The sequence below is a fragment of the Trichoderma citrinoviride genome (assembly GCF_003025115.1).
Source record: "Trichoderma citrinoviride strain TUCIM 6016 unplaced genomic scaffold BBK36scaffold_4, whole genome shotgun sequence".
NCBI lineage: Eukaryota > Fungi > Ascomycota > Sordariomycetes > Hypocreales > Hypocreaceae > Trichoderma > Trichoderma citrinoviride.
In genome coordinates, this window is record NW_020194712.1 from 1,288,359 (window position 1) to 1,316,251 (window position 27,893).

Consider the following 27,893-nt stretch of genomic DNA (forward strand, 5'->3'; position numbering starts at 1 on the left):
GAAAAAAGAAAAAAGAAAAAAGAAAAAAGAAAAAAGGGCATTTAATCTAATTTATCGAATTAAATTTGAATGATATATACAGGTACATACATGCATCAACTATAATATTATCCCGCGCGCGTGTCAAAACAAGCGTTCTAGTCTGTGTGTAACTTCTCGTAATCACCGATACTCGAAACCATCTAAAATCCGAAAACCGTAATCCGTCTCGCATAGTAACAACCGCAAGGAAATACGCCAAAATCCATCGGTTTTTAGCTTCCAGGGGGTCGAGGTGCATTTACGAGTAAGGTAACAAGGTAAAATAGGCGCCTCTTTCAACTTGGGAACCGAACTACGCTAAGGTAGTTTCGTCTCGTCTCCTACCTATACTGTATGTATGAAGCTTCGCAGGAAACCAAAGTGGGTCCGCCTGACTCTGTTGATACCCCAACTTAGGTAGTTGTCTGTAAGTTGGCTTGTGGGCAGGCATTGACAACGAAATAGGGCAAATGAGACAAAAAACCTGGACAAGGTTCCTTCCTGGCTTTACAATTCTCGGTTGCCTGGTTGGTGGAAAGCCAGGGGAGGGGTTTGGGAGACGGAAAGGCACCTTGTCAACTCTCCTGAGACTAATTTACGGCGCTTGAGGTTATGCTCCTATCTTCGTATTTGCACCTCTGCAGCCCTACCTCGTAATCCATCGTGTCTATCTCGTAATCGTCAACTGCAAGGTTGCATGCAATGAAGAATATAGTTGTAATTGTCTTCGCTTCTCTCAGATTAACTACTGCCAGTACTTCATGCCATCTGTCCTACCAAGATCTTTCAGAGAGTAAAACCATCAGAACTGGCAACTCTACACGTCTCCGAGTAACACTTGAAAGTCGCAGTGCTCATACCCAAACCAAGACCAACCGGGCCAGCCTATAGGATATACGACAATCACATCCCCACATCCCGGTCATCATCTCCCCAAGTGTGGCCGAATGCTCGCAACAACTCCCACGTCTTGTCCTAACCGCAAACGACGCGATCGTCGGCAACACGGACTCAAATCTCGACCGAGATTGGTTAACTTGATGGAGCGAAGAAAAAAAAAGGTGAAAAGGTGAAAAGGAAAAAATAGAAAATGGTAAACACGGAAAAATAGTCATGTCAAGGTCCCACCCAGAGTTTGATGACTCGCTACCTGATAACCCCCCCCTGACCACCACCTGTCCCGTTTCCAACCCACGTTGATGGGGGTCATGGTGCGGAATACCGCTTCTACTCCCCACTTTTGACGCCTTTGACGCGCATGGGGGGTGTTGCGGATGGATGTCCGGACAAGCCCGACCCCCGCTGACAGCGGGAAGTGGAAGCGAACAGCCATAGCCATGCCTATTCTAAGTCGACACGACGCTTGCCTGGCATTCATTGCGCCTTCAGTATGGTCGCGCCACGTTAATCAGCACGGTGAAAACTTCCAGTTCCGCCTCGGGCCCGCCTGGCTCTCTCTCTTGTCGGGGAATGGCGGCGATGAGATGAGTTTCGATGACGTTGAGCCCCGGGTGCAGCATCACGTCAAACGCTCGCTCGTGATGTGTCTGGTTGGGGATGGGCTGCATCAGCTGCTTCCACGGCTGCTTGTCCACCAATGTCCAGAGGCTGTATTGACGGTCCTGCAGAAATGTTGGCAGCGTCACGACGATCCAGATGCGAGTCTGCGTCGGCGGGAGGTTGATGGTGGCCGACTGCTGCATCTCCTTTGCGTTGGGCAGGATCGTGACCAGTGTAGGGCGCTCGTGAGGGACGCTGGGATGCGTTTGAATCCGCAGTTTCTCAATCAGCGCACTCTCGATTCCTTTCGATACAAGTCAGCAAAAATCAAACGAAGGACGCTCTCACACGTGGAGCAGGATCAAGCTGCACATACCTTTGCCAGCCGGCCGGAATCTCCTCTGGTCCGCATAGCCATTGACAAGAGGATTCGTCTGAAATGGCTGGGACGGGATCGCGGGAATCGGCGGTCGCGCAATCGGTTGCCCAGGCACTCCCGCTGGCGTGTTGGCCACGGCCGGGGATGCCCGAGCGCCATCCTCCACCTTCATTCCCACCTGCGATGACGGCGTCGGCGACGGTGCAGACGCCGAGACGCTTCGAGGAGGCTCGAGGTTGGCCGAGAGCTGAGCGGTAGCGCCATTGACGTTGGCCGCAGCAATGGCCTCTGAAGCCTGGTTCACCTGGGGCGCTGGCGACGCCACGGAGCTGTCGCGCCCGCCAACGTGGATGGTGATCTTCTTGGACGAGCTGGGCGTTTCGGAGCCTTGACCGACCTTGAGCTTGATCTTGGGCTGCGCCGGCTCGGGGACGGCTGCTTGTGCCTTTTTCAATTGGCCATAGAAGAATTTCTACACATTGTGAGATTGTGGAACAGGATGAGATGCGCGATTGTGTAAAACTCACCTCAAGCTCTTGTGCGAGCAAATAAATGTCGCTGCCCTCTTCGTTGTAGAAGTAGGCATTGGTCCAGAGCAGCTTGGCCTTCTCTTCAAAGGCACTCCAGCTCTTGAACTCGCTCACTCCGGTCGCGTCATGCCGTCCCTGCACGCCTCTGACAAGCTTCTGAAGCTTCTTGATAGACAGGGGGTCGGTGATGACCTTGTAGTAGTCTCTCAAGGCGCGAGGGGGCAGATTGATGAAAGGCTCGAAATAGGGCTCGTCATAACTAGAAGTCGGGCCAGGTCAGTAAGAATGGAGAAGAGGAGCCAGATTCTGCTGGCTAGGTGAATGACGCACTCTGGTTCCCTGTGCCGCAAAAGCTCCTCCACAATCTTCTCCTGGGCCTGCTGGAAAGTGAGACCCTTGTATGGAACATTCTCGTACTGGTGGTCGGGTTTGGCCGGCGGCGGGGGTGAACGAGCTCGTTGGCTCTCGTGGTTGGAACTCCTGCGTGTGCGGCTACGCTTGAGTATGATGGCTTTTCGCCGCGACCTCGGCTCCTGGTCCTCCTCGGGCTCCTCTTCGCCCTCTGCATCTTCATCCTCACCCGGGGCGTCCTCCTCACCTTCGGCATCTTCCCCCTCGGCATCTTCGTCTCCCTCAGCGTCCTTGGCTTCCTCCTCTTCTTCGGCTTCTGCGTCTTGCTCTCCCTCCTCTTCGTTTTCGGGTGGCAGCGGAGTGGGCACGGCTTGGTAGGAGCGGTTGCTGTACGCAGGGTTGGTCTTGGTCATGTAGTTGCTGAGCGCCTTTCGAACTCGCTCGGCATCTTCAAAGATTTGCGACCCGCGGCTGTAGTATTCCTTTGCATTGGCAATCATCCTCTTGAAATAGCTCTCCAGCTCCGCGAGCGTCTTGAATTCGCCATCGAGAAGCTTCTGCTCAATCGTCTCGAGGGAGATGGGCAGGCGCGTCTTCTTGTAATAGTCGGGGTTGCTTTCTCGCGGAACGAGGGTTTCAAAATATGTTGCGACAAGACGGCCACTGCAGGGACACGGTCAGCCTGGGATGCTCTTTGACAGGACGAAAGGGCCCAGAGGCGGCAATACCTTTTATCAGCTGTCCGGCGGATCTGCTCGAGAAACACCAGTCCATGCGCAGTCGTCGATTCGCGGGACTCGCCCTTGGAAAGATCGAAGCCTTGCTATATGTGCGGAGATGGAGTTGTTAGCGCGCAGATCAGATCGGATGCGACATGCAGCAGGCCAGTCAGTGTAAGAGCTTCTTGAGCTGGGGCGCGCGGAAGTGCAGAGTCGAATCCGAACCACCCCCCTGCTTGCCCTGACGTAGAGGCAAAAGAGGTCGAAGATGCAGATGGTGCGAGATGATACAGAGGCAGGCAGACTCACAGCTACTTTCCGGCGCTTGGCAGCGCGTTCATCCGCATCCGCGGTTCCATTCGCCTTGCGCTTGGCCTCCATCTTGGTCTGGATCGTTAGCGTTACAGCAGGCGCATTACCGTCAGCCACGGCGAGGGACCTGCTGCGCAGTCGTGGAGGCTCAATGGCTTCTGGGGTCCCGAGTCGCAAACCACGGCCTGGCGACGACGATCGCCAGCGTGGATTGACGCGTGTTGGAAGGGATGGCTCTCTCTCTTTTTTTTCTGGTCGCGCGCGACTATTGTGGCTTTTGCTGGAGCGGCGTTTTGGCCTGGGGCTTGACTGGCTGTCGGCTGCTGGACGGTTCTGACCGAGTGCTGGCCGGTGGCAGAATCGAAAGACGCTTCAAGGCTGGTCGAGGCTGGACGCAGGGCGGCAGGGCGGAGGTGCACAGGCGACTCGAGGCTGGTCCGTTCCTTGTCGACGCTTGTTTAGAGGGCCAAAGTTTTGGCTTTTTCCGTGTGAGGGCGCGAGAGCAGGGAGGAGTGAGAGAGTGCGACGAACGGTACCTTGCAAGAAGTACCCGCTACCATGGCCAGGCACCGCGGCTGGCGCTAGTCCCGATGCGGCCACGAGGCGGACACCTTGAAGTTGAGGCCAGCAATGGACGCGGCTGCGGCTGTCAATGAAAACCTAAGGTATGTAGGTATTGTCTATTGTGTGCGCGTGGATAACAGCTGGATTGAAGAGAAAAAAACCACTGAAGTGAATTATTGACCCTGCTTAGTGACGATTAGAATGTGAGTCGATAGTGATGTGGCCCAGATCGGTGCTACAGATTGGCTCCAACTGTGAAGCTCTATCTCAACCTCAAGTTGGTTGATGGCTTATATAATGCAGTCAAGCTTTCAGCCTTCGCCCAGCACGGAACCTTTGACGCACTTGGTCTCTCATTGTCCGTCTTAGCCAAGAAACGCCTTGTCGGTAATTCCTTTGTCTGTGAATTTTGCTCTCTTCATCTTCTTTTCTCCTCCCTCTTCCTTGTGCTTTGAGTCCTCCATCTCCGACATCAAATCAATTCCAGACACGGACAGTGGGGTCAAACTGCAGGACCCCACCATTTCATGACGACTTGCTTGCTCCTGAAAAGCCATACCGCCTTACGAGTACTTGAACCTTCAACGCCTCACTCCTCCATAGCTTTCCGTTCACTGCCCATCGTGTCATACAGCCCAATCCATCTTCCAATTGCTCTTCAGAATGTCAGACGCTCCTGCTGCGCAGGCGGCGTCTCCCGCCGGACGCCCCCGAGCCGGGTCCATGCGCCGGCCACTGCAGCCCCTGGACCTGCCCATTATCAAGCATCTCAACTCAAAGCGAGTCATCCTAGCATCTGCCTCTCCGCGGAGGAAACAGCTTTTACAACAGGTACGGTGCGATTAGAGTGAGATTGATATCAACGCAGCATTTGAGTAACATGTTCTGCTCAGATTGGCCTCACCAATCTTGAAATCACCCCGTCAACCAAGCCTGAGGACCTGGACAAAAAGACATACGGACCCTGGGAGTACGTCGCAACTACCGCCAGAAACAAGTGCCTGGAGGTCTACACCACAACACTGGACACCCATCTTGCTTCGATCCCGGATCCCGCCCTGGTCATAGCCGCGGACACCATCATTGTCACCCGCGACGGGCGCATCCTGGAGAAGCCTCGCAGCGAGGCGGACCACCTGCGGATGCTCAAGCACCTCCGCGACACCCGCATGCACCGAGTGCTGACGTCCGTCTGCGTGCTCGCGCCACGAGAAGACGCAAGGCATCCGGGCTACGACATCCAGAGCCACACGGAGGAGACCAAGGTGTATTTCTGGGAGGAAGGCAACGGGCTGCCGGACGACGTGATTGAGTCCTATGTTAAGACCAGGGAGGGCGTCGACAAGGCTGGCGGCTACGGCATTCAGGGCATCGGAGGGATGCTTTTGGTGGAGAAGATTGAGGGCAGCGTGGACAATGTCATTGGACTGCCGGTGAAGAAGACGCTGTCGCTGGCTGAAAAGGTCACTTTCCAGCAGGATCGGGACGAGTATGACGATGAGGGCTCGGCTTCGGAATGAGGGAAATCGGTGGTTATGGTGTAACTATCTGTCATGGTTGAGCTGGGTTACCACGGCGCAGGCGCTTCTCGGATAAAATGGATAGCACAGCTTGTTCTTGGTGTGATGGCTGGCCACTGATACATTGGAAGACAAGAGGGAAGGGATCTTTGGCTTGTGCTAGAGATGCCGGCATTGAGGTCCTCTTTCAAGATGAGGTGCATCTCATCAGCTTCGGTGCATTGCGTTCAAATGGGTATTAGTAGTACTATATTTGTACGCGCTTCCTATACCACCCAAGACATGATCGGACGGCTGCAGCTTGAGTGGCATGTGAATGGCGTCAGGGCAAGGGATGGAGTTTCAGGGTTGTACGGAGCAGAGGATACAGATTCTTGGCATGAGATGCGACTCATCAATGCGTGCATCATCAGGCACCGGAACCGGACAAAGGAGCTCTTTGAATCTCAACTTGCTTTCAATACTAGATGATGGACAAAGAGACACCACCTCCCTGAGCAATCACCGGCATCAACCCCAAGCTCAAAGCCCGCCTTAGACGCAGGGACCGGCTCTTCGGCCCCGAGAATCTGGGGCAACCATCCTTGCTCTTTCATCTCCGTCTAGCGCTGTAACAGGCCGCTGTGGCTTGTTTCCTTTTCCAGTTCCATCAAATCAAATGTTATTTATTTTTCCCTACCAGTCTTATTTGCGCTCGCGCGACGAGCATGTGATCCTTCTTCTGACATGATCCCAAACCATGACACTCTTCGCAGCTTGGCCAAGCAATCATACCACTTTGACAGGATAAACGCTCTCAGCGCATCTACCATTTTGATTCCTTTCTGTATTTCCTTTTCCATTCTTTATGCGATTTTTTACTTTGAGGTGTCACTGCATGGAGTCGCATTGAGCCACCCCGAATCCATTCGTTATGCGCACCGGCAATCACATGTCCTCTTCGTCGTCGTCACCGCACCACACATGATCCAATGTCCTCCTCACCAAGCCAAACCCCAGGCTCCGGCGACGCCAACAAGGCCACGCCCTCTACTGCCACAGCTGCGGTAACAACAACATCAGCAGCAGCAGCAGCAGCAGACGACAAGCCGCGGCTCACCGAGGAGGAGAAGAAGCAGAACCACATCGCATCAGGTAACAAACAAAGAGATTCCTGACATGGCCCCAAGCTGGGAGCGGGTTGACAAAGGCCCGCGCGCGCGCGCTTTTGCGACACAGTTTCAAAAGGCTAATCGCTTCGTGCGCAGAACAAAAACGTCGCCAGGCCATCCGCGAGGGCTTCGACCGACTCACCGAGCTCGTGCCCGGGCTGGAGGGACAGGGCCGATCCGAGGGCCTCGTGCTGAAGCGCACGGTCGATTACATGCGCGACCAGATTGTGCAGCGACAGGCGCTGATTGAGCGCATCGAGCAGGCGGGTGGGAACGTCGATCCCAAGTACAAAAAGTAAGCCGAACGAAAACCGGATATGCAAAAGGAGGAGCTGGGACAAATCGAGGGGGGCGAACGCAACGATTGACGGTGGATTATATAGGGCTGCACAGCTGCCGAGGCAGGGGCCTACGCGGTGACTGGTGGGCTGTGTCTTGGTAGGTAGTGAAGGCTCCTGGCTGAGGATGAACGGGATAAAGGCCGTGGGCCGTAATACGAAGCGAGCTTGAGATTTCCCTGAACGACGAAGGAATCGTCGCGGCAGGGAGGCGTCGTACGCGATAGGATCACATGAGATGGATTTTCCGACGACAACTTCAAAGGGAAGACGCGCATACCTTGACGGACGTCGGAGCTTCACACCTGGTCATGAGCAGAGGATGGAAAAGAAGATACATGTTATACATGGCGCAACTGGATAGATCAATAGATGGGAGAGTTTCTTCATTCAAATGTGTCTGCCATGCGAAGCATTCTATCACGCAGCTCAGGCGGGCTCAGCCTTTCCTTGCCCAGGCTGACCTGCTGGTTCTTGACATCCTGCTCGCCCACCACCAAAACGAGACCATAGCCACTCGTGAGGGCCTCCCTGATCTTGGTACCCAGAGGCCTTGCCGTTGTATCCATGTCTACCGCCAGGCCCGTCTGCCCCGTGAGGCTCTCCAGGGAGGGCAGCCCCTCGGCCTCGAGCTTCTTGATGCCGAGAAGGACGTTGCGCACTTGGTCGGCCCACTCGACGACCGGATCCGACGTGTTGACAGTCAGGATGATGGCCTGTCTCGGGTTCAGCCAAAACGGCCACTTGCCGTCGTAGTTTTCAATCAAAAGCGCCAACAGCCGCTCCACAGACCCCAGAACCGCACGATGAATCATGACCGGGCGAACTGGTCCGTAATGAGCGAGAAGCTCCGGATCGGTAGTCGTCTCCCCGCGAGCCTCGTACTCCGGCGCCGGAGCCTGGTACTCCAGCTCGAACCGCTTCGGCAGCTGAAAGTCCAGCTGGATGGTGGCCGTCTGGTGCTCCTTGCCCTCCGAGTCCTTGAGCACAATGTCAATCTTGGGGCCGTAAAAGGCGCCGTCGCCCTCGTTGATGGTCCAGTCCATGCCCGAGGCGTCCAGCGCTCGCTTCAGGCTGTCTTCCGCGCGCGCCCATTCCTCCTCGGTGCCAATGTAGTGGTCCGCGGGCCGCGTGGACAGGGCGAGGCGGTAGCTGACGCCCAGCCGCAGCACGCTGTACACCGTCTTGACGAAGTCCAGCGTCTTGCCGATTTCCTCCTCGACCTGGCTCGGTCTGCAGAAGATGTGGCCGTCGTCCTGGTGGAAGCGGCGCACGCGGGTCAGGCCCGACAAGGCGCCCGAGATCTCGTTCCGGTGGAGGGGGCTGAAGTCTGCGTATCGGACGGGCAGGTCTCTGTAGCTATGCAGCTTGGACGCAAAGATGAGGCAGTGCCCCGGACAGTTCATGGGCTTCAGCCCGTAATCGTCGTCGTCGTCCTCCTCTGCTACTCCTCCCTCTTTGCCTTTCGTATGGTCCGTCCCGCCGCAGCACCCCGTCCCGCCCTCCACGTCCGAAGCCCGCTTGTTGCCCGTCACGGAGTACATGTCATCCGCGTAGTTGTCCAGGTGTCCCGACTTGGCCCACAGCGACTTCTTGTATATCGTCGGCGTGATGACCTCCTGGAAGCCATAGCGCACGTACTGCTTCCGCAGAAAGTCCACCAGGCGATTGAAGATGCGCGCGCCGTTGGGCAGGAAAATGGGCGAGCCGGGGCTGTAGACGGAGGTCATGAAGAGCTCCTGCTGGTTGCCGAGCTTGCGGTGATCGGGCGGCTCGCGCCTCTCGGGCTGCTTGGAGTATCGGCGCCTGGAGAGGCATGCCGGGCACGTCCACTGCCGCTTGGCGAGGGCGGAGGCGGCGAGCCTGGAGGTGCGCGAGCGGATCATGGCATGTGGGCGTGCCGGAGGACGTGCCGGAAGAGCAATGGCTTGCCTGCCGAAGCGATTGGGCGGTGCTGGATAGATGTAACGGAGAGAGAGAACGGAGTCTATCGTGGTGGAATCTTTTTCAATGCTTTATAGGCTGGGAGGCTAAGGTAGTTTGGCAATGCTGGCGCTAAAAACTCCCCGAGGTCTTGCTATAGACGGCTCTTCAGAGCACCCAATGTCCTAGTTGTAAGGTACCTGTACTCACAATATCGGGGCTGCATCGCTGAAGATTGACAGTGAATCATGCAAGATTTGCCTCAATCCCAACAAGGAAGATGAGATTATTGCCCAGAAGCCGGTCGGCATCCAAGACGGTTAGGTGCAGCCTCGCGCTGCTACCCCTCCAAGCCAACCCATGACATTCAGGCTGGTTCAAGCACTCAATCCTCTCCACCACCATAATACCTACCACCTTATGCAGCGACCAGACTCAGCCCCACCATCGCCAACCAGCTGCTAACAGAACCTCAACCTCAACCTCTGCTTGTTCTGTCTGCCACCTTACCTTATATCCACTAATCAGCTGCGCCTCGGGCTTCCGCCTTCATGCTCTCAGCATCCTACACGACACATCAGTAACCGCATTCACCACCGTCTACACCACCGAGCTTCGCAGCCTGACTGCCGTCTCGAGCGGCCTCGGCACCGGCCATGAGTTTCGCCATTGAAGTCCCAGGAGACGCGGCGCCGCTGTCCCTGCAGGAGCTCTGCCGCACGTTGCACGCGGCCACTTCGTCCTCGGACCACGTCCAGCGACAGGCTGCCGGTCAGCAGCTCGCTACCTGGGAGTCACAGGCCGGGTATTACTCGTCGTTGCAGGTACGGCCGTTGTTTGTCCATCCCCCTCCCCCCCCCTCTGACTCCTTTTGTCTGGTCGTGCTAACGGAGCTTTGTCTCACTTCCCAGTCGGTGTTCCTCGACAAGTCACTCCCTCTCGAGATTCGATTCCTGGCGATTATCCAGATCAAGAACGGAATAGACAAGAATTGGAGGTTCTCGCACTCCAAGCTCGGCATCACCCCCGAGGAGAAGAACTTGATACGGTCACGGCTGTTCCAGGGAACCGTCGAGGAGGAAGTCAAGCACCTGGCTCTGCACAATGCTCTGGTCATTGCCAAGATCGTCCGGGTCGACTACCCAGAAGACTGGCCCGAGGCGCTTCCGAGTATAATACACCTGCTGCGATCAACTCGAAACGGCAATCAGCATCACCTCCACGGCACCCTCGTGCTGCTGCTTCGAGTCATCAAGGAGATGGGAAGCGCGCGGCTGAGGAAATCGCAAACCGCGCTGCAGTCGATCACGCCCGAGTTTGTATACACCCTGTCAGAGATTTATTCGGAAAAGTCGTCACAATGGAGCAACTTCCTCACCACGGGACAAGGGGACGGCGACGAGGCCAGCTTGGCCATGGAGAATAGTCTGTCCGCTCTCAAGACGCTGCGTCGCCTCATTAACGTGGGCTACGCGCGGCCTCATGACGATACTTCGGTTACGCAGTTCTGGACGCTGTCGCAAAACCAGTTTGGCCAGTTCCTGGGCTTTGTGAACCACGACTCGGCCGTGCCCGCGCCGTATCAGGAGCTGGTCGGCAAGCACCTCCTTCAGTTTGCCAAGTTTCACATCGACCAGGCCGAGCACTTTGCGGCGAGCTTCGCTTTTCTGCCCAACTCGATATCCCTCGTCAACGCATACTGGGATCTCATCTCCAATTTTGCTGAAATCTTCGTCCAGTCGGGCGGCATCCGGCAGGGCTCGGGGGATGCAGGTGGGGCCAAGGCGAAGAAAGAAGGGCCTCTGATGGAGAAGCTCGCGCTGAAAGGGCTGCTCCTCCTCCGCGCCTGTGTGAGAATGGCCTTTCAGCCAGTGCAGACATTCAAATACCGATCTCCGGAGACAAAGGCCGAGCAGGAAAGGGCCAAGGAGATTATCAAGAGTGAGCTGTTCAAGGACGACCTCGTGATCCAGATCGTCAACACCATCATCTCCCACCTGTTTGTCTTTCGTAGATCGGATCTCGAGGCTTGGGAGGAGGATCCGGAAGACTGGGAACTTCAGGAGCAGCTCGAGAGCAGCGCGTACGAATGGGAAGTCCGCCCGTGCTCTGAAAGGCTCTTCTTGGATCTTCTCACCAACTTCAAGCCGCTCCTGGTGCCGCCGCTGCTGTCGTACTTTCAGACGGCGCAGTCTCCGCAAGCGGACATTGCGACCAAGGAAGCTGTGTACACGGCCATGGGTCTCTCAGCCGCGCACGTGTCGTCTGCCTTTGACTTTGATACGATCCTTGCCACGACCATTGTCAACGACGCCCAGCAGCAGGGCGGCCTGTACAAGGTGCTGCGGCGACGGATTGCCATTCTCATCAGTCAGTGGGCGCCGGTCAGGCTGGCGGAGTCGAGCCGGCCGATTGTCTACCAGATTTTCCAGCACTTTCTCTCCCCGAACGACGAGACGAATGATATCGTGGTGAGAATCACGGCGGCGAGGCAACTTCGATGGGTTGCCGATGAAATCGACTTCAGTGCCACCGCGTTTCTGCCATACACCTCAGACGTCCTCAACGCCCTTACGGAGCTCGTTCAGAACGTGGAAAGCGACGAGACCAAGCTTGCCATTCTTGAATCTATTCGAATTCTGGTGACGCGCATGGAGGAGCAAGTAGCACAATTTGGAGACCAGCTCATGCTGGCCCTGCCCTCGGTCTGGGAGGCTTCGGGGCCGGAAGAATACATGATCAAGCAGGCTGTCATTGCCATTTTTTCGGCGCTCGTTATGAGCATGGGCCCGAACTCACAGCGCTATCAGCAGTCCATGCTTCCCTTGCTGGCCGAGGCGGCAAGGCCAGGCTCAGACCTGCACCTGAACCTCATTGACGAATCGCTGGAGCTGTGGGGTTCCATCCTCTCGCAAAGCAATCCCCCGCTTGCGCGGGAGCTCATCGACCTGGTCGAGCTGCTGCTGCCGCTGCTGGAGTACTCGTCCGAGGTGGTGTCGTTGGCCCTCACGGCCATTGAGTCCTACATCCTAATCGCCCCGGAGGCCATGCTAGAGGACAGGTTCCGACGGCCGATACTGGTGGCGCTGAGCAACAGCCTGGATGCTAAGAGTAGGGAGCACGTCCGGCTAGCCACAACCTCCATCGAGCTCCTCATCCGGTCGGCGGCTGAGCTGGGAGGGGCCGAGGGGGTCTCCGTCATCATCCAAGACATGGTCGAGACGGGCTTTGTGAACAAGCTCGTGGCCAACCTCCACGACGCCTGGGAATCCCGTCAAACAACCGGCCCCAATAAGAGGGCGAGCCGACTCAACACGGTGACTCAGGGTGACTACTTCGCCATCCTCGCGCGCCTCTTACTAGCCGAGCCGAACTTGTTTGTGCAGATGCTGGGCTCGGTCGGAAACGTGCAAGAGGTGTGGGCTTGGCTCTCGTCGGAGTGGTTCTCGTACCAGTCGGGCATGGACAATCTCGAACGCCAGAAGCTGTACCTGCTCGGCCTGACGCGCCTGCTCGAGCTGGCGTCGCCCATGCAGGAGCTCGTGCTGGACAAGCTGCAAGACTACCTGGACCTGTGGACAAACGTCATCATGGAGCTCCAGGACGGCGCGGGAGCCGGCAACGACTGCCTGGTGTGGGGCGGAGAGGCGGAGGTGTACGACTATGATACCCCGAGGATGATCCTGGAGAGGCAGAGCCAGCACAAGGACCCGATCCACTGCGTGAATGCGCTGCAGTTTGTCAAGGTGAGGCTGCAGGACGTTGTCGCACGCATCGGGGGCGAGGCGGTGTTCCAGGAGAACTGGGTGGTCAACGTGGACAAGGCGGTTATGGACGCCTTCCAGAAGATGTTGAACGAGGTACCGCAGTGAAGGAATGGGTGTGGCGTGTGAGTGAGTTTATTGAGGGAGGGGGTCGAGTTAGAGGTGTGCAAGATGTTAGTTAATGAGAACATGACTTGGATGAGCGAACTACCGACCGCCTTTCACGATTTCTGGTGTGAGGGGGGTTTTAAATAGAGAAAGAGAAAAGAGATTCGATTAGAATTGACAGCTGCTGATATAACCAAGATAACACTCGTGTTCACCCTTTGCTTCCTTGTGACTTGTATCATCACCCATCCATCTCGCCTCAACAGGGCACACACACACACACACCTTTACAGCCGACTGCTGCCCTCCTGCGGAATCTTAATCACAACCTTGCCCCAAGTGCCCCTGCCCCCGAGCGCCAAAAGCGCATCCTTGACCCTGTCCAGCCCGACAAACTCCTCATCCGTATACTCGGTGCCCCTCATCTTGCCCTCCCTGACGAGCCTCATGATGCCCTCCCAGACCCTGGGGATCGTCTCGCGCTCGTGCACCGAGTAGGCGCCCCAGTGGATGCCGACGAGCGAGATGTTCTTGAGCAGGACCTTGTTCATGGCGACCTTTTCGATGGCCCCCGCCGCGAAGCCGACGACGAGGATGCGGCCGTTCCAGGCGATGCACTTTGTGGACTTGTCGACGAGGCCGACGGGGTCGAAGACGATGTCGACGCCGCGGGAGCGCGGGGTCAGGGCTTTTACCTTGGCGGGCCAGTCCGGGTCTGCGTAGGAGAGGGCGTGGTCGGCGCCGAAGGAGCGGGCGATGTCGAGCTTGCGGGGGGTGGATGCTGTTGCTATGACGGTTGCGCCGAAGGCTTTGGCGACTGTTTGGGGGGGGGGATTGTTGCTTTGTTAGCTTTGACGATGACCGGATGATGAGGACTGTGTTGATAAACGGTGTTGGATGAGTGTATGGCTTGGGTGAGAAGGAGAGTTGAGCTGAGGCAACTTGATACTCTCCTTTTTCTCAACCCCGTCTCACACTCTCACCCAGCCACCCTCAAAACAAACACCACAGATCATGAGAAAAAGAAAGAAGAGAGAGAAAAATGAAAAACTCACCCTGCACAGCCGCCAGCCCAACGCCTCCCGCCGCCGCATGCACAAGCACGACATCGCCCGCCTTGACGCCCGCCCTCACCACCAGCGCGCCGTAGCTCGTCGGCGCCGTGACGAAGAGGCCCGCGGCGTCGCGGAAGGACCAGCCCTCGGGGACGGGCAGCAGGGCGACCTCGCGGACGCACAGCTTGGTCGCGAAGGCGCCCTGCGCGGCGCCAAAGACGCGGGCGCCGACGGCGAAGCGCGGCCGCGAGCGGGACTTGCGCGGCGTGGACAGGACGACGCCGGCGAATTCGGCGCCGGCTACCCACGGGAAGGCTGTTTGAGGGGGACTGTTAGCTCAGGCTCTTTGCAGATTTGGTTATAGATCCTGTGGGAGGTTTGAGGGAGGAGGTATGATGAGGAGTTGAAAAGAGTGAAAGGGGGATACATAGGGGGGAGCTTACGGGGCTGGTTCTGATAGCGGCCTTGGACCTGGAGAATGTCAAAGAAGTTGGCGGCGGCGGCGTGCACTTCGATGACATATTCGTCGTCTTTGGGGGCGGGGTCGGGGAGGTCTGTGACTTTGAGCTCTTCAGGGCTCTATAACGACAAGATTTAATTAGCAGCTGCCGGTTTTGCTTTCATAGAGAGATGACACAAGGCTGTCTCGGAAAGGGGATGAGGTTGGAGGTGGTGAGGCTTTGTCTGGTCTGACCTTGACATATTTTCGAATCTCAATGCCACGCATCTTGTGTGATGTTATAGCAGTCAGACGACTGTTTTACTATTCCAATTGCAGAGAGTTTCAACAGGAATATCGAGGTGGAAGCAAAAGAACAAGAGAGCCGAGAAAGTTTAGACGTCAGCTCAAGGGCATAAGATAAGTAAGCTGGCAATGAAGTTGGGGAAAAGGTGTACACAAACAAGCCAAGGTAAGCCCAATACTAAGAGGTGAGAAATCCGGGGTTCGTTTTGGGGAGGTGGGGGAAGAGGAGCCGAGGCATCTTCCCACCTTTCGGAAGCAGGTAGCCGAACAAGGCGCCCCGGCCTGGCTTGATCTGGAGATGCAGGAGGCCGTGTATCAAATGGAGAATAGAGCGGGTTTGTTTGCAAGTTATTTTATTATTGATTGGACTCTGAAGCTATACTAGCATTGGGTTGAGGGTATTCACGCCGGGTTTGTGCTGTCTATCGTGGCTAGAAATCAGCCTCCGTCTCCTCACCCTCACTTCCAGTGACAGCCCCTGCTACGGAGCCGCACCAGCATATCTGCAACGGCGTCTACCGGTCGTCTTTATACACAATACTTCTCATTACGGCAAGAAGAAAAAAAAGTACACAGAGTGAAGTCGCGCCCGGTTGCCATGCAAACTCTCTCGCGGCCCAGTCTCTCATAAAAGGTAAAAGAAAAGGCCTGTCCACGTCCCCCTTCGCTCGTCGTGGCGCTGTGGCCAATATTATTAGCCAGATATCTCATCGCTTCCATCATCATCCACGCTTGATCCTAGAAATGAAAAGCCGGCAGATGTTGCCCGTCCTCCAACTGCTTAGACTCCCCCGAGCAGGTGCTCGACAGCACCCTGCACGCTTCCTCCGCTGCGTCTAAGGGCGGCCACGTTGCGGTCAAAGTCGTAGAATCCCATGTCGTTGAGCTGTCTAAGCTGCTCCGCATAGCGCTCCTCGGGCGGCCTATTGTCCGAGGGAGCCGCTGCCTGCGGCGCAAACATCTGCATCATCTGCTGGAACTGCTCCGGACCCATGGCAAAGGGGTTCGCGCCCCCGGCCGCCGGGGGAGGGAACAGGGCCGCGAAGGGGTTCGCCGCCGCCTGGGGCTGGCCCGTGCCTGTGCTAGCAGTGGTGCCCGAACCGGCACTCGTATTGGTGGTGTTTGCGTCGCTTCCGGTTCCCGTCGTCGCCGATCCGGTCGTCGCCGAGGCCGTCCCTGAGCCAGCCTGGGGCGGAGGGGGAAAGTTGAGCATCTGCTGGAGCATGCTGAGGCCGTTGGCGCCGCCAGCACCGCCCGCGCCCCCCATGAAGCCCGGCAGCATGAACGGGTTCGCAAAAGGGTTCTGCTGCGGCGTGGTGCCCTGACCGGCGGAGCCGTCGGTCGCGGGCGCGCCCTCGGGTGTGGTGTCCGTGGCGCCAGGGGCAGGGAAGGCGGCGTCGCCGCCTCTGCCCATTGCGCGCTGCATGCGCATCGCTTGTGCCATCATCTGCGGGTTGCTCATCATCTGGCGCATGAACGGGGATGTGATGATCTCGCGGGCGTTGGGGACGTTGCGCAGCATCGGGTTCGAGTCGATGAGCATGTTGATGAAGTCGGGGTTGTTGAGGGCCTCGTTCATGGACTGCTGCACGTTGGGATCGGACATCATGCGGGACAATCGTTCCTCGTCCATGGGAGGGCCCATCTGTTTGCATACATCCCCAGGAAGCGTCAGTCACAGGAACCATAGCCATAACCACAACCACAACCACAACGTCGGGAGACGCGGGGGAAAGCACTTACGCCGCCGTCAGGGCCAAACATGTCCATGCCGGGCAGGTTGATCTGGTGGCCGGCGTACCTGGCGCCCGTCAGGCCGGCCAGCGGGTTGTTGGCGGTGCCGGACGCCATGTTGGTGGGCGCGGCGGGCGTGGGCGTCGACGCGGAGGCCGCCGGGGCGGCGTTGCTGGCGGCACTCTTGACCATGTGAATAGTGTTGTTAGGCTTGATCTTGTACGTGGCCAGCGTGTCGTCGTTCTTCATGACGCGGCCGGAGTAGATGAGGCGTTGGCGCTCGACCGGGATGTTCTCGAACTCGGCCGTGGACAGCTTCGTCTTGAGCTCCAGCACCGTCGCCGACTCGGGCATGGTGATGGTGTGCGAGCCCTCCTGCGCCGTCTTGACCTTGAAGGTGACTTGGGCATCGCCGCCCGCCTCTGCGTTGTCGGCCATGGCGAGGCGGAAGCAAACGAACGATGTGGGAGAGGGAGATGTGAGAGAGGGGGGCAGAGGGGTATCGACGGTCGCTGTCTGTCGTGCGTAGGAACAGAGGTGGGAGAATCAGAGTCGCGATAGCAGACCAGCAGGACGAAAGCCGCGCTGCTAAAGATGCGAGAAGCTGGTCAACGGTCGGGTTGTTGGATGAGGTGGGAAAATGCGTCTGTGGCGAGATGCGGCAGTTTACATAAGGCACCACCAGACGAGCAGAGGTGACGACGAGAGGCTGAGGCGGCTGGTGGGGCAGAGACGGACGCTCACCTCAACTGATGTGCGGGTTCACTGGACTCCAGTGCTTCTTTGGTGCCTGAGATGGCGGCAGCAGTGCTATGGTTTAGTGGACGAGGTGCACTGTTACTGTCAAGTCCTGGTTCTCTTCCTACAAGAGGTCTGGGAACAAGCCATCAGTCCAGGCAACTGCTGCACTTATCAATGCGCTTCCATTGCAGTCCGTTGGCTTCTATGGACACATGCCCGTCCATTTGTTCGGTGATACTGACTAAGGCTCAGCTCAACGCATGGGCTCAGCCATTGCTTCTTTCAGCTACCCGGGATCTCTCACACGACCTGAACATGACAAGGACACTAAGCGATACGTCAAGTCAAGAAAGATGATTCGAGCCTGGGTAGATGAATCTGAATAATTTGATTACCACTCATAACTCTATCACAACTCATGTAAATCAGATGAAGTAGCTTTAAAGCCTCCATACAGCAACCCTGGGCTTAGCGTCTTAGCGGGGAGACTCCATGTCCAAGTCCGGCATACTGCGAATCAAATACATGTACTCACCAACGGACATGCGCCTCAAGCACCAGAAGCGAAAAGTTTATTCAAACCTCGTCTCTTCATCTCACCTCACATCCACCAAAATCAATCTCAACGACCGCTATAAACCCCCATCTCATATAGACCTTGGCCCTTCTCAAGACCATCAGGCCATCGCCTCAAGTCGACATGACATGACGGCTTCAGCAAACCCGTAGAAAGACATTTGATTTCAGCGCCATGCCGCTGCACTCATCATCACCATGATCCTCGGCATCTTTTACGCGCGATTCTTCCCCCAGGAAGGTATGTCCTCATCACATCTAATCCCCCCCTCCATACCTATGCCTCAGACCATCACAAAGCTCACAATCCCCCTCCCAGGCCCCAAAATCGTCGCCCAATCCCCCCCAGGCTGCATCACCGCCTTCAACCTATCCTCATCCTCCGGCAACAACAACAACAACAACAACAACAACACCACCACCACCACCATCACCAATCACAGCAGCAACAACAACACCACCACCAATCACAACAGCAACAACAACAGCACCACCAACAACAGCCCGCTCATCGACTTCGAGATCCTCCAGGAATACATCATCCCCCGCCAGGCCTTCTGCAACCGCTACGTCTCCGTCAACTCCCCCGACGGCAAGTACACCATCCTGGGCTTCCCCGTCGTCATCCCCCACACAAAGTACATGCGCAACGAGTTCATCTTCAACTTTGGCCTGCTCGTCGACGCCGAATGCGACCACTCGCCCTTTGAGACCGTCGTCCGCTGCCTCGCCGAGACCTTTGCCGAGATGGAGAAGCAGAACGAGTACCTCAGCCTCAGCGAGGCAAAGGGGCCCGAGGACGACGCCGTGCGCAGGCCCATTGAGAGCCTGCTGGAGATTGTCAAGGAGGATCTCAACAACTACGGCGAGTGCATGATTCCGGTTGGTGAGTTTTCTCACACTCTCCCGTCTCACCACCAATCATCACATTTGCATACGGAGTAAAGAAGTGCTCACAGAATCGCTACAGACGAAGCAAACATCATCAACATGAAGCTCTTCCCCCACCACGCCACGCCCCCCGTCGTCAAGGGCTGGCACGTCCCCGTCGCCCGCACAAAGTTCCCCGAGATCGTCGACCCGACCTGGGACATCACGCTGCAAAAGGTCGTCGCCAGGATCGACGGCGTCTCCGACGTCCGCCGCATCGCCCACGAGGCCTGCGTCTCCCTCGACCTCGCCAAGATCGCCATCCGCCACCTGCTCTACTACGACACCATCCTGCTGCTCGACATCTTCTTCTTCAGCTCCTGCTACGCGCCCCGGCCGGGCATCCACGACTTCATCCGCAACGTCGACGGCATCGTCGACGAGTGCGCCGGCTACGTCTCCCACGGCAGGGCCCGCGTCAGCAACTACCTGCTCATCCGCTTCATGGCCTCCTTCGCGCCCGGCAAGAGCGTCAAGGAGTGGATCATGAACCACCGCGACGCCGGCTTCGAGCTCATGTCCTACATCGACATCCGCCGCTTCGTCCAGTTTGGCGTCATCAAGGGCTGCCTCTACCGCGTGCACAAGTACGTCGTCTCCAAGCAGTATCTCGCCTCGCTCGCGACGGGGCAGAGCAGGCCGCTGGCGGGCGGCGACCCGTTGCAAAAATACACCGACGGGTGCCACCACATGGATCAGATCATGACGGAGCAGAACTTGACCAATGACCAGGTCATGGATAGGCTCAAGATGTTGCCCGTTCCCAGGGGCGACATCACGGTGTTTTACAGGTAGCTTTCTGGAAGAATAAGGAGTTTCAGGAGTATCATTTTGATATCTATACTATATACAGCATCTAGGTTTTCGTGAAATCTATATAATCATATCATACATGCCTTTTCTTCCCTTTCCCCCTTTTTTTTCTTTCCAAACGATAATGTTACAACGCGATGGAAATCGCAGATAATGGGCCATTTGTTCTCTCTCAAGTCCACTTCTACTACCTCGATGAGTCACCCTTGTTCACCTTGCCCCTCTTCAGCCACGACGGCACCCTCCTCGGCAGCTCAATGTCGGGGTTATTCGGCACCCTGACACCCTCCTCCTCCCGCTTCCTCCTGTTGAGCTCCGTAACGATCCTCCTATTCGACATATGCTCGCCCTTCTCCTCCGCCTCGGCCCTCAGCTGCTCCTTGACCTGTCGAACGACGCCGGTGAAGGGCTGCCCGGGATAGATGCGCTTGCTCGCCGTCCACTCCTCGTCGCTGACGAGCTCGATGATGCGCACGTTGTGCTTGCCCTTGCGCAGGATCAGCAGCTTGTCGTCAATGACAAACTTGGCCGTCTCCTCGGGGAACCACAGCTTCATGGGCGTCCAATCGAGGTTGCCCGGCACGAGGCCGCGCTTCTGGCCGGGCCGGGCGGCGACGTACGCGCCCTGCTGCGCGACGAGCCGCTGGCCCTCGCTGGCGCTGTTGACGAGGCCGGCCGCGTAGAGGATCTTGGCGGGCGAGAGCTTGAGCACCGAGTGGGGTAGCTCAATGTCCTTCCGCGGCGCCGTGTTGGGCGTCAGGATGCCCGTCTCGGGGGCGGGTTCCCTGATGTAGTACGGCAGCTGTCCGCCGAAGCGGAACTGGTGCTGCTGGGCTTCCTGCACGGCCCGCTGCGAGCCGTGGACGAGAGATAGGACTTCGAACGCGAGTGTGTGCTGGGCGATGCGCTTCGCTGGGTCGGCCTGGTGCTCGACCATGACCTCCTGGATCTTGGTCATCGGCATGAAGGTGAATAGCTTCAGGAGGCTCTCGACCTCCTCGTCCGACCGTCGCATGAAGTAGCCGTAGAGCTCAAAGGGCGAAGTCTTGAACTCGTCCAGCCAGACCGCGTTGCCCGTGCTCTTGCCGAACTTGACGCCCGCGGAATCCGTCAGGAGTGGCACGGTGAAGCCTACCGGCTCGTTCTGCCATGTGGAATCAATCTTCAGATGGGGAAATTCCTCGGACTCTCTGACAATCTTCAAGGCATCGATGCCGGCGACAATGTTTCCGTACTGGTCGGAGCCGCCAATCTGCATCTGCACACCCAGCTTCTGGTACATGTGCCAGAAGTCCCAGCCCTGGAAGAGGGGATACATGAATTCGCCCAGTGACATGCCGTCGCCCTCTGTCATTTTCCGCTTGACGCTGGTTCGAATCCGTTAGCAGAAGAGAACGAGACAGCGGAGAGGGAAAGAGATGAGACTCACGTATCGCGTGACAACATTGGCCCAATCCTGGTATATCGTGCAAGCCTCTTGGTGAAATCATACATGGTCAAGCCCTGCAGCCACATGCTGTTGTTGAGCAGCCGCTGCTTCGCCGCCCAATCCTTTTCGTAGCCGTACTTGTCCCTCAGGGCCGCCACGTTGTGCCATAGCCTCGACAGCTGGTAGTGTATCTTGGTGACGTTCTTGGAAATGTCCGCGTTGGACAAGATGTCGCGCGACTCTAAGCGGCCGGTCGGATCGCCAATTCGCGCCGTCGCGCCTCCGAGGAGCGTCACGGCGGGGTGGCCGTGGAACCACAGCCAGAAGAGAGGCATCATGGGGAGCAGGTGGCCGACGTGCATGGAGTCTGCCGTGGGGTCGACGCCGACGTAGGCGCCTATTCGCTTGACCCGCATCAGTTCCTTGATCTTTTCGGGGGTTCTAGAGACAGGGACATCAGCCATTGAACACGTTTCGACGGAGAGGAGAGAGAGTATACATACCCCGCGACGTCCTTGATATAGCCTCTCTCGTCAAGGATATCCCAGACATGAGGCAGCTCGCCATTCTTGATCTTCACTGCCTTTTCCTCCCAGCGCTTGTTGCCTTCCGCGACCTTTTCCAGGTACGACGTCGCTATGCCGCGCGCTCTGTGAAGTCGGCTCAGGGCCCAGGAGGACTGGCCAGCGGCATGTCGGGAGCTGGCGCATCGCAGCACGAGCAGGGCCTTGGCCATGGCTGTCTGAGGAGCCATCGCAAACGGTGTAAACGCCGCCAGAGGGCCACCGACTTGAGAATCAAGACGCAATCAAGATGCACTCAAAGTCACCATGCCCACAATCCTGAGCGTCGGGGTACAAGCTGCACAAAGGGAGGCGTATCGTATCGTATCAGGGCGTCACCACAAACTTCATCCCACCTTGATGTACATTTTCAATGCGAGTTCTTGGATCGACCTGCCACAAAAATTCACATGCGAACCTCTAAAAGCCAGCCAATCAGAGCAGACCTGCATCTTCTACCTTCGCGGCCCGGAAATAGATTGTTGCGCCCCGCTCCCCAGTTGCTTCGGAACGGCCTCAGCCAATCACGGAGCTCGCAATTCGAGCATCCTCGGCAATACGCTGTTCCCGGTCGAGTTTCGTCCATCTCGTTGCCCGTCATCCCGACCATATCGGAACTTGTGCTGGAAGAAGCTGTGATATTTCCTTGCCAGCGCAAACAGAGTGTCCCCGCCAAGTCTCTTCGAAATCTTCAACCCCAGAGCCCGAGATTGTCTGTCTGCGTCAGCCATGGCCTCGATTGTGCGACCTTCCCTGCTGCGGCAGACTGCGCTGGCGGCGAAGCCTGCGTTCCGGAACAGCGCCCTGAGGGCCTCTGCTTTCCACACGTCGACTCGGCGCTCTGCTTTCCTGTCCCCCGGACCTCGTGAGAATTCCCAGAAACCTGCAGGAATGGCGATTTTCTAGTTGACGCAAAGCTAACACAATGTTTCCATAGAGCGAATTGAGGGCACAGGTACGGCGCGCAAACCTGACATCCAGCCTTGACTCTTTCACATGTCGCATCTGTGACGACAACAAGAAGCACAACACAGCTAACCCACGAGCCCTCCAGTCAACGATCCTGCCCCGATCCCGCCCCCCAGCGCCGCCCACGGCTCGTACCACTGGACCTTTGAGCGCCTCCTCGCCGCGGGCCTCGTGCCTCTCACCGTCGCGCCCTTCGCCGCCGGCTCCCTCAACCCCACCACCGACGCCATCCTGTGCTCCGCCGTCCTGCTGCACTCCCACATCGGCTTCCAGTCCGTCATCATCGACTACATCCCCCAGAAGTCTCACCCGGGCCTGCGGAAGCTCTTCATGTGGGGCCTGAACCTCGCGACGCTCACCGTCGGCGTGGGCTTGTACGAGTTTGAGACGAACGACGTTGGTGTTACTGAGGCGGTTAAGAAGCTCTGGAAGGCATGAGGCGGGTGAGGTTTAAGAAGAGGAGGGGGGTGAGGGGATTGAAAATGGAAAATATCGTCAATTCATTGATTCTGGGGTGCTGAGGTGGTGGATTGCTCTCACGTTTTTGGGAGGCCCTTTGTAACTGATATTATGCGCTATTTGGGCCACAAGGGCTGTGAGCGCCTGTATAGAAGTATTGTCAGGAGAAGTAAACGGTACCGTTTTCACCAATTTCGTGCTGCTCTTGAGGAACAGCATATTTCTGTTCCCGAGATGTGACATCACGAACGACAATGCATGTTAGGGTCTCTCATGTAGTAGCTCGCGGCCGTACTTATGTTCGAGGCTCGATGATATCATGCTTTTCAACCCTCAAGCGGCAGTCAACATCTTCATCTCTCTACAATAACTCGATTTCGACGCACTTGGATGATCCAATCCTCCAGCAACATACAAACTTCACTATGTGGAAAGAGGAGATCAACGAGTTGCACATACTATAAGCTTCAACCATCCATAGCACAAAATGCTTTTCGAGCTCGTTGCCCCCCCACATGGAAGAAATCCCCAGCTCCGTCGCCCCACGCCACAAACGAGTAAGGCTTATGTACCCAATACAGAAGCCTCCCCGCAACTCTTCAACATCCTCTGGGTGGTCTAGTTGGTTCATGGCGTCTGACTGTAATGGATAACATCTCATCAGAAAGTCGGCGGTTCGATTCCGTCCCCGGAGAGCAAATTCTCCCCGGAGAAGAGTTACATTTTTTTGCACTTTTCTTTTCTTTCTCTCTCTTATTGTAATCTCTCTACGTACTACATTGTCTCAAATTTCTTTCTTTTTTTTTTCTTCCCCTTCAATTTCTCTTTTTCTGTATCCCTCCCTGTTCCTTTCGCTCGTTTTCTACCTCTCCTGAGGAGACGCGAGTATTTACCAAAAGGGGAATGAATTACTGTCAAGACGTTGGCACGGGAGTTCTCAAGCAGCCCATATAATGAACTTGAATCGATACAAGGTTGACAAAGACTGAAAAGGTCAATTGACTCAGCTCACTGGTGAGACAAAATCGCACTGCTCATTCAGAATCTCTTGGCTATGTTGCAAGCACATGACTGTCGTTGCATTCTTCATATCATGTATCTCGACCCATGCTATCATTCTCATGCTACTGTCAACTCGCCATCCTTCCAATCCTGGGTACAGTGTTGGACGATACCCCCTTCGTCATCCCCTACATGTACTAGGCATACAAGTATAGCAGGCCAGTTCAGATGGTCAGACTGGTGATGTCGCTTCCGCCAATGCGGTCAAACTCAGGCGTAGGCGGCGGCAGGTTCTCCGTCTTGGTGCAGATCCAGCAGCTGGCATACATGTTGACGCGATCAATGCACGCGCCGTCCACGCGGGAGCCGTGGCACCGGGCCGTGAAGCCGTGGGCCTCAAAGACCTTGATGTACCAGGGGCTCAGGGCAGAGGTGCGCAGGAGGACGCGGCCGCCCATCTGGAGCGCCCGGTTGAGCTTGCTGATCTGGGCGGCCGCGGCGTGGGAGCCGGTGTCGAACCAGTCCATGCTGTCCATGATGACGGCGACGGTGAGCGTGCCGGGGCTGATGCGGGCAATCACCTCCTCGAGCTCGTCGGTGTGGATGCGCAGGCCGTCGAGGGCGCCGGGGCGGGACAGCTTGGCGTGGACCTCGGGGCGGAGATACTCGGGGTGGCACTCTCGCGAGAACTTGCCGTCCAGGCAGACGTAGTAGTAGGGGTTGTCGGTGCCGATGTGAGTCTCCTCGGCAACGGGGTCCAGGGTGTTGACCATGTAGTGCCAGACGGCGTGGGAGCGCGTGTTCTTTGCCTTGCCCTGCTTGACAACGTCCGAGTTGGCGTGGTCCTTCTCAATCATGGCCAGCTGGTTCTTGGGGACGCCGAGGGCGGCCCAGAGGAAGCTCTCCTGGGCAACCACCAGGTTGCAGATGAGCTTGGACAGCAGGGCGGGTCGGATCTTGTTGCGCCAGATCTCGCGCTGCTCGTTCAGGGTGCGGACGGACAGGAGCTTCTTGACGGCGGACTGCAGACCAAAGACGCGAGAGATCCAGCGGAAGGCCCGAATAGCATGGCGAGAGCCACCAGTGTCGTAGAGGCCGTAGCCCTTGTTGTTCTGGAAGACGTGGGTGTTCTTGAGCCAGTACTGGAACGCGCGGCCAGAGAGATGGGGAGACAGCTTGGTGATGAGGATGTTGCGGAATTCAGGATGCTTTCCATCGCCAAAGATCTTCCAAAAGTCCTCATACGGCAGAGCGGTATAGGCTGCGGCCTTGAGCTCCAGGAGGTGGTTCTGCGTTGGGTTGAGGTCGACGGCGTGAACGCGGGCAGGGCTCTGGGCAAGATACGAGATGATGTTGTCTCCCGCAGAGGTGATGGCGAGAACCTTGTCGTCAGGACCAAGCTTGAGCAGGCGCTCGTCGACACGGGCATCCTCCCAGGTAAAGGCGTAGATGTACTCATCGTTGAACTGGGTGTGCTTCTGGAGCCTGTCGTCGTAGTAGATGCGCCAGTGGTGGTTCTGATAGAAGAAGGAGGGGAGAGGCAGGTTGGCAGACAGGTTCTCGATGGCGGTGATGAAGGCCTTGGAGCGAATCTCTGGTGCAGACCTCTCAATCGCACGGGTCAGAGCATCTCCCTGGTTCGCAGGGTACAGGTAGGGCGACTCCGTAGCCAGGGCGTCGATGCGCTCAACAATCTCATGAGGCAGGCTCGACGGCGAGAATGGCTTCTTGTGGCATCCAACCCAGATGTAGTACGGGATGTAGCCGAGAGTGCGGTTGCGGAAGTTGTAGTTGAGGACAGTGCCGTACTTGTACTCGAGGTAATCGCGGCGGCCGGGCTCGAGACCAACGCGGTCAATGTCGAACCAGGCACGCCAGAAGTTGCGAGACAGCATGTTGACGTGACGGTCCACGAGGCCGCCGGTGTAGTTGCGGAACGAGAAGTCAATCTGGTTCTGAACGTAAAAGTCAACAACTCCCAGGATACCATGAGGGGCGAGCAGCGAGTTGACAGAGTCGACGACAGAGTAGTAGTCGGGCTGCGGCGGGAGTTAGTGGGATAACTTGAACAATCGATCTATCTGTTGAAGCTCAACGGGACTCACAATCATGGACAAGCTGTACGAAAAGGTGACCAGGTCGGCACCGCCGTAATCCTGGCGCTGCTGGGTGAGATAGCTGAGCGAGGGAGATCGCGGAGCAACCTGCTGCCTCATGCCAGTCTCGTAATCCTCGAGGCGGAACTTGCGGGCGTCCTGGCAGACGACTCGGACGTTCTTCCACCCGAGCCTCTCGAACCGCTTCCTAGCCACCTCGCAGAGAGAGGGGGAGAAGTCGACGAGGTAGACGCTGGAGAAGAAGCTGGGGACGTCGACGAAGCGCGCCATGGCCTCAATGTTCCAACCAGTGCCGCCTCCGACCTAATCATCTCTAGTCAGCACCGAATGTCCCGCGTCTCGTCTTGTCTGGACTCTTCTTCAAGTCCAGTAGAAGGGTGGGTGTCAGGGGCTACTCACATCGACCCATATACGCTTGGTCTTGTTGTCGCCAGAGGCCATCTTGGCTTTCGCCTCAAGCTGGGCAGCAACAAGAGCAAGCATGTCCTCGCGGCCGCGAAGAAGAAGCTTGCGAGTGGCATCATAAGCCCCGGCCTGCTTCTTGTAGAAGCTCTCGAGGGCGTCCTGCTGGGAAGCCTTGGAACCGCCCTGGTGGGGTTTGATGAAGCAAGAGTAAAAGAAGAGGACAAACGACCGGAGCATGCCAGGCGTCTCGTCATCTCTGCCGGCGCCTCGAGAGGCAACCAAGCTTGAAATGGCAATGCCACCAAGGAGAGTGGCTGCTATGACAGCATATAGAGGATTGATCTCGGTGCCACAAGGCAAAATGTTAATGTTACCACCCTGGGGGGAGAAGAGGAGATTTGGTCAGCATATGGATTCTTCTCGACAGTGCAGGAGAGGAGATTCCCGGTAATGGTAGTAGCAGCTTACAGGAAAAGCCATGGTATTCTCTCATTTTTCTAGGAGAGAGTAGAGAGGGAATTAATCACGAGACAAGGATTGGTGTTGAATCCAGGTATAAAGGGGAAGAGGTTGAAAATGGTGAGAAGATGGAACTGGGAGAGGAAGATTGGAAGTAAGAAGAGAGGAAGAGGAGAGGGTAAATAAGGTAGCTGTGCTTGGAGGTGGACAAAGGCCAGAGACTTGGCTTCGATGTTGCGTCTATTCTAGCAGCAAGTACAAGTACATCATTGTCTACGAGAGTATGCCTTCAGGCTGCCTGCTCAGAGCTGATCGTCAAAGTACAAAACACCAGCTCCCACGTGAACCGATACCTACGAGACGACTGCCTCTCACGCCCACGGCTATATCGAGACGCAGGCTGGGGTTGCAGCACGCACAAGAGCCCACATTCAAGAGCGGGCAGCATTGTCTTTGGCGCGTCCTGCCAGCCTGGATAAAGCAACTGGTACTGTGTAACTCGAGCAGCGGTTGAGAAGGACAGGTCGCTTGCTTGCTTGCCAGCCAGCATATCACGCCTAACCATTGTGACCACTTTCACATGTCAAAAACACTGGCTGCTGTTCAACAACAGCCTTCTGCTCTGCAACGCAGGGATCACCGTCTTGCGGCGCGCAAACGGCTGGTGACCTGCCTCACGATCCATGGATAGCGCGCCAAACGCAACAGCAGCTGGA

The 27,893-nt window shown here is 56.8% G+C and overlaps 11 protein-coding genes and 1 non-coding gene across 12 annotated transcripts; 6 read left to right on the forward strand and 6 right to left on the reverse strand.

Moving 5' to 3' along the window:
• Positions 1 to 1,406: 1,406 nt before the first annotated feature.
• Positions 1,407 to 3,881, reverse strand: BBK36DRAFT_1157852 (Bromodomain-containing protein; the record flags this gene model as incomplete). The annotated part of the gene is made up of 6 exons (XM_024894042.1): positions 1,407 to 1,825; positions 1,898 to 2,372; positions 2,428 to 2,689; positions 2,761 to 3,444; positions 3,510 to 3,604; positions 3,810 to 3,881. The coding sequence occupies 6 exons, from the start codon at positions 3,879 to 3,881 to the stop codon at positions 1,407 to 1,409; spliced, it is 2,007 nt and encodes a 668-aa protein (XP_024751498.1).
• Positions 3,882 to 5,099: 1,218 nt separating this feature from the next.
• Positions 5,100 to 5,896, forward strand: BBK36DRAFT_1167445 (Maf-like protein; the record flags this gene model as incomplete). The annotated part of the gene is made up of 2 exons (XM_024895050.1): positions 5,100 to 5,207; positions 5,270 to 5,896. 2 exons carry the CDS (start codon positions 5,100 to 5,102, stop codon positions 5,894 to 5,896), a joined length of 735 nt encoding a protein of 244 aa, XP_024751499.1.
• Positions 5,897 to 6,867: 971 nt separating this feature from the next.
• Positions 6,868 to 7,346, forward strand: BBK36DRAFT_1157854 (hypothetical protein; the record flags this gene model as incomplete). The annotated part of the gene is made up of 2 exons (XM_024894043.1): positions 6,868 to 7,030; positions 7,144 to 7,346. 2 exons carry the CDS (start codon positions 6,868 to 6,870, stop codon positions 7,344 to 7,346), a joined length of 366 nt encoding a protein of 121 aa, XP_024751500.1.
• Positions 7,347 to 7,771: 425 nt separating this feature from the next.
• BBK36DRAFT_1115477 (class II aaRS and biotin synthetase) lies at positions 7,772 to 9,271 on the reverse strand (the record flags this gene model as incomplete). Its single annotated transcript, XM_024890134.1, has 1 exon — positions 7,772 to 9,271. One exon carries the CDS (start codon positions 9,269 to 9,271, stop codon positions 7,772 to 7,774), a length of 1,500 nt encoding a protein of 499 aa, XP_024751501.1.
• A 661-nt stretch (positions 9,272 to 9,932) lies between these two features.
• Positions 9,933 to 13,184, forward strand: BBK36DRAFT_1195133 (ARM repeat-containing protein). The gene is made up of 2 exons (XM_024896881.1): positions 9,933 to 10,132; positions 10,220 to 13,184. Exons 1-2 carry the CDS (start codon positions 9,965 to 9,967, stop codon positions 13,178 to 13,180), a joined length of 3,129 nt encoding a protein of 1,042 aa, XP_024751502.1. The 5' UTR covers positions 9,933 to 9,964; the 3' UTR covers positions 13,181 to 13,184.
• A 283-nt stretch (positions 13,185 to 13,467) lies between these two features.
• On the reverse strand, positions 13,468 to 14,962 carry BBK36DRAFT_1207140 (NAD(P)-binding protein; the record flags this gene model as incomplete). Its single annotated transcript, XM_024897381.1, has 4 exons — positions 13,468 to 13,997; positions 14,236 to 14,550; positions 14,679 to 14,814; positions 14,930 to 14,962. The coding sequence occupies 4 exons, from the start codon at positions 14,960 to 14,962 to the stop codon at positions 13,468 to 13,470; spliced, it is 1,014 nt and encodes a 337-aa protein (XP_024751503.1).
• A 799-nt stretch (positions 14,963 to 15,761) lies between these two features.
• Positions 15,762 to 17,152, reverse strand: BBK36DRAFT_1195141 (ubiquitin-domain-containing protein; the record flags this gene model as incomplete). Its single annotated transcript, XM_024896882.1, has 3 exons — positions 15,762 to 16,057; positions 16,232 to 16,625; positions 16,724 to 17,152. The coding sequence occupies 3 exons, from the start codon at positions 17,150 to 17,152 to the stop codon at positions 15,762 to 15,764; spliced, it is 1,119 nt and encodes a 372-aa protein (XP_024751504.1).
• An 875-nt stretch (positions 17,153 to 18,027) lies between these two features.
• Positions 18,028 to 19,914, forward strand: BBK36DRAFT_1134855 (nitrogen permease regulator 2). Its single transcript, XM_024892441.1, is given in 7 exon segments — positions 18,028 to 18,055; positions 18,198 to 18,272; positions 18,351 to 18,452; positions 18,480 to 18,495; positions 18,535 to 18,917; positions 19,002 to 19,884; positions 19,895 to 19,914. 5 exon segments carry the CDS (start codon positions 18,230 to 18,232, stop codon positions 19,754 to 19,756), a joined length of 1,299 nt encoding a protein of 432 aa, XP_024751505.1. The 5' UTR covers positions 18,028 to 18,055; positions 18,198 to 18,229; the 3' UTR covers positions 19,757 to 19,884; positions 19,895 to 19,914.
• Positions 19,915 to 19,961: 47 nt separating this feature from the next.
• Positions 19,962 to 21,957, reverse strand: BBK36DRAFT_1115462 (hypothetical protein; the record flags this gene model as incomplete). Its single annotated transcript, XM_024890133.1, has 3 exons — positions 19,962 to 21,141; positions 21,204 to 21,644; positions 21,707 to 21,957. 3 exons carry the CDS (start codon positions 21,955 to 21,957, stop codon positions 19,962 to 19,964), a joined length of 1,872 nt encoding a protein of 623 aa, XP_024751506.1.
• Positions 21,958 to 22,495: 538 nt separating this feature from the next.
• On the forward strand, positions 22,496 to 23,173 carry BBK36DRAFT_1164334 (hypothetical protein; the record flags this gene model as incomplete). Its single annotated transcript, XM_024894634.1, has 3 exons — positions 22,496 to 22,631; positions 22,704 to 22,721; positions 22,821 to 23,173. The coding sequence occupies 3 exons, from the start codon at positions 22,496 to 22,498 to the stop codon at positions 23,171 to 23,173; spliced, it is 507 nt and encodes a 168-aa protein (XP_024751507.1).
• A 628-nt stretch (positions 23,174 to 23,801) lies between these two features.
• BBK36DRAFT_t64 lies at positions 23,802 to 23,889 on the forward strand. Its single transcript has one exon. It is a non-coding gene; the product is annotated as a tRNA-Tyr (tRNA).
• Positions 23,890 to 24,420: 531 nt separating this feature from the next.
• BBK36DRAFT_1139690 (hypothetical protein) lies at positions 24,421 to 27,198 on the reverse strand (the record flags this gene model as incomplete). The annotated part of the gene is made up of 4 exons (XM_024893328.1): positions 24,421 to 26,235; positions 26,302 to 26,616; positions 26,713 to 27,096; positions 27,187 to 27,198. The coding sequence occupies 4 exons, from the start codon at positions 27,196 to 27,198 to the stop codon at positions 24,421 to 24,423; spliced, it is 2,526 nt and encodes an 841-aa protein (XP_024751508.1).
• Between the last annotated feature and the right edge of the window lie 695 nt (positions 27,199 to 27,893).